General features: G+C 49.1%; 1 protein-coding gene across 1 annotated transcript in view; it reads left to right on the top strand.

Annotated features, from left to right (window-relative positions):
* The window catches only part of Aacs (acetoacetyl-CoA synthetase), a 41,820-nt gene that overhangs the window by 6,380 nt on the left and 32,330 nt on the right, over positions 1–3,110 (top strand). The window contains exons 2-3 of the mRNA XM_005344356.3: positions 1,134–1,237; positions 2,734–2,854. Of these exons, the coding sequence (XP_005344413.1) occupies positions 1,134–1,237; positions 2,734–2,854 (225 nt within the window). The remainder of the gene's footprint in view (positions 1–1,133; positions 1,238–2,733; positions 2,855–3,110) is intronic.

Below are 3,110 nucleotides of genomic sequence, written 5' to 3'. Positions count from 1 at the left end.
AAAAAAAAAAAAAAAGAGAGAGAGAGACATAAGAGAAACACACACCAAGAATAAACTTTCAGAGTAGGTGCTGGAGAGAGAACTCAGTAAGGAAGGGCACCTACTGCTAGGGGAGATGACTTAAGTTTGATCCCCCAAATCCACATAGAAGAAGGAGAGAACAGGCTCCTGAAAGTTCTGTGTGATGTTGTGTGTGTACTAGCGCCCCTGCCCCAATCAAAAGTAGCTATGTTAAGCAGGGACTGAGGAGATGACTCAGGTGGATACTCTGCGAGCTTGAGGACTGGAATTGGGTCCGCAGACCCACATCAGTAAGGCTGGTGTTCCTGTAATCCTTGCTGTGGACAACTGGGGCTCACTGTAGCCAGCCTAACCTATTCGGCCAGCTCCAGGTCCCAGTAAGAGATCATCTTAAAAACCCAGCTGGGGCTGGGAAGTCACTCCAGGTTAAGAGTGTATGATACTCTTGTAGAAACCTGGATTCAGTTCCCAGTACCCACATGGCAGCTCACAGTTGTCTGTAATTCTCGTTCCAGGGGACAGGACTTTCTCTTCTGGCCTCCATGGGCACCAGGCACAAATGATGCACAGATGTACAGGAAGGCAAAACACTCATACACATAAAATAAGCAAATCTTTAATTTCAGCACTCAGGAGGCAAAGGTGGGCAGGTCTCTGTGAGTTCAAGGCCAGCTTGGTCTACAAAGTGAGTTCCAGGACAGCCACAGCCAGGGCAATTACACAGAGAAACCCTGTCTTGAAAAACCAACCAACCAAACAAACAAACAAAAATCTTTAAAAAACCCAGACAGATAAATGGATGGTGACTGAGGAATGGCACCTGTGCCTCCACATGGGCATACATACGTGCACACAAAGATATCAAGCTGAGTGTGGTGCTGCGCCCCTGTAGTCCACAGAGGGCTGTAGCAGGAGGATCAAGAGTTTGAGGCCAGCCTGGGCCCTCTTGGGGACTGTGGATGAAGGGGGGTTTAGTTCCTCCCAGTCACTCAGGGTGTTAGAGTCAAGGAGTCTTTGGCATATGAGGTTCTCAGGCTCCAGGCTTACTGCTAAAGGGCTCCCTTTTGAGACTGGGCTGAAAGGCGCTGTTTTTCTTTCTTTTTTTCTTTTAGGGAATTATGATGACTTGTACCACTGGTCTGTACGGTCATATTCAGACTTCTGGGCTGAGTTCTGGAAGTTCAGTGGGATAGTCCACTCACGAATGTATGATGAGGTAAGTGGGTCTCCCTCTCATGTCTGCTTTTAAAATCCCATGTGTGGGGGCTGGAGAGATGGCTCAGAAGTTAAGAGCATTGCCTGTTCTTCCAAAGGTCCTGAGTTCAATTCCCAGCAACCATATGGTGGCTCACAACCATCTGTAACGAGGTCTGGTGCCCTCTTCTGGTCTGCATTCATACACACAGACAGAATATTGTATACATAATAAATAAATATTTTAAAAAAATAAATAAATAAAATCCCATGTGTGGGCAACACGGCTCAGTGGCCCCATGATCTGAGCTTGACCCCCTGGGACCCACATGGTGGGAAGAGAGAACTGACTCCTCCAAGTTCCTTACACCTCCTCACAGTGAATACCCCTCGCATATGCACATATTAAGCATGAAAGAGGTGGGGCGGTGTGACTGTGGAGAGGTTTAGAGCGTTATTGGTTGCTCTTCCAAGGATCTGGGTTCAGTTCCCAGCACCCATACAACAGCTCACAACAGCCTGTAACTCTTGTTGCAGGGGACCCAACGTCCTCTTCTGGCTTCCACAAGACTTCCTCTGCACACACGTGGTGCACAAACATTCATGTAGGCAAAACATCTACACGTACTATAAAATAAAAAATTAAAATTAAAATAGCACACAGGAGGCTGAAGCAGTAGAATTGCAAGCTTGGAGCCAACCTGGGCTACATAGGAAGTCGCTGTCTCAAATAGCCCCAGACAACACCTCCCTCCCACAAGACAAGCTGTGTGAGATGGAGTGGAGTGTGTCTTTGAAATGGGCAGTCTGAGGTATAAGCACATCTGCATTGTTATGGTTATGTAGATTTTGAGGAGGCCTTCCAGAGAGCTTTCATCTCTTGGTGCTCAGGTGCTCAATAAAATGATGCCATGGGCCGAGAGCCAGTATCTGAAGTGCTGTGGCAAAGCCTTCTGTGAGGCTGATGTGTGGTGCTCAGGGAAGGAAGCCAAGGTCTCAGCACCAAGGGGAAGACTTGAGTCGTGTTCCCAGAGAGTTGTGGGTGGGGTGGGGGTGGGGCAGGGCTCAGGCTTGCCTCCTGGTTTTGGTGTCTGTGGGCCTGGGCTCTACTGATTTTCTTTTGTGTTGGGCATGCACCAGGGGACTATGTGATACTGAGCAGGTGCTCTGCAAGTGAGCCATATTCCAGTTCCTGACATCGCTGCCCCTTCTTTGTTTTTCTCTCTGTAGAACTCTCTGTAGACCAGGCTGGTCTCAAACTCCTAATGCTTTTGCCTCCACCCCCTGAGTACTAGAATAACAGGCCTGAACTCCCCACTTCCGGCCTGGGCATTTCCTTTACTTCCTGTTTAGCTAAAACGGTCGTAAATAGGTGTTCAGTAAATTCTGTTGTAATTTCCGGGGGTGGCTTCCCTGAGTGCAGGGCCGAGCTGTCTCCCCAGGTCAAGGGTGGTACATGGGTGATATCATCTGACATCTGAGTTGAGCCCTCCTCTCCCTTCTGCTGCCCCACTGCAGGTTGTGGACACATCCAGAGGAATTGCAGATGTCCCTGAGTGGTTCAGAGGCAGCCGCCTCAACTATGCAGAGAACCTCCTGCGGCACAAAGAGAATGACAAAGTCGCCCTTTACGTGGCCCGTGAGTCCCCTCGGTGTCCTGGGTGGTGAATGTGTGTGGCCCTGGGTGTGGAGGCGCTGCAGGGAGGGTTCCGACTGGGTATTGGTATATTGGTCTGTGCCCTCCTGACGTGACAGACCCCTCTGTGGGAGATGGAGAGGGCTGGTCTGAGGAGGGTTCAGCTGCTGCTTGTTTCCCATGTTTTTCTGTGTGTGGTGTATATTTGTTTTTTTTTTTCTTTTTTTTTTTGGTTTTTCGAGACAGGGTTTCTCTGTAG

The sequence above is a fragment of the Microtus ochrogaster genome, chromosome 2 (assembly GCF_000317375.1).
Source record: "Microtus ochrogaster isolate Prairie Vole_2 chromosome 2, MicOch1.0, whole genome shotgun sequence".
Lineage (NCBI taxonomy): Eukaryota > Metazoa > Chordata > Mammalia > Rodentia > Cricetidae > Microtus > Microtus ochrogaster.
The sequence above is the reverse complement of the archived record's forward strand: the minus strand, read 5'-3'. Positions and strand labels throughout refer to the sequence as shown.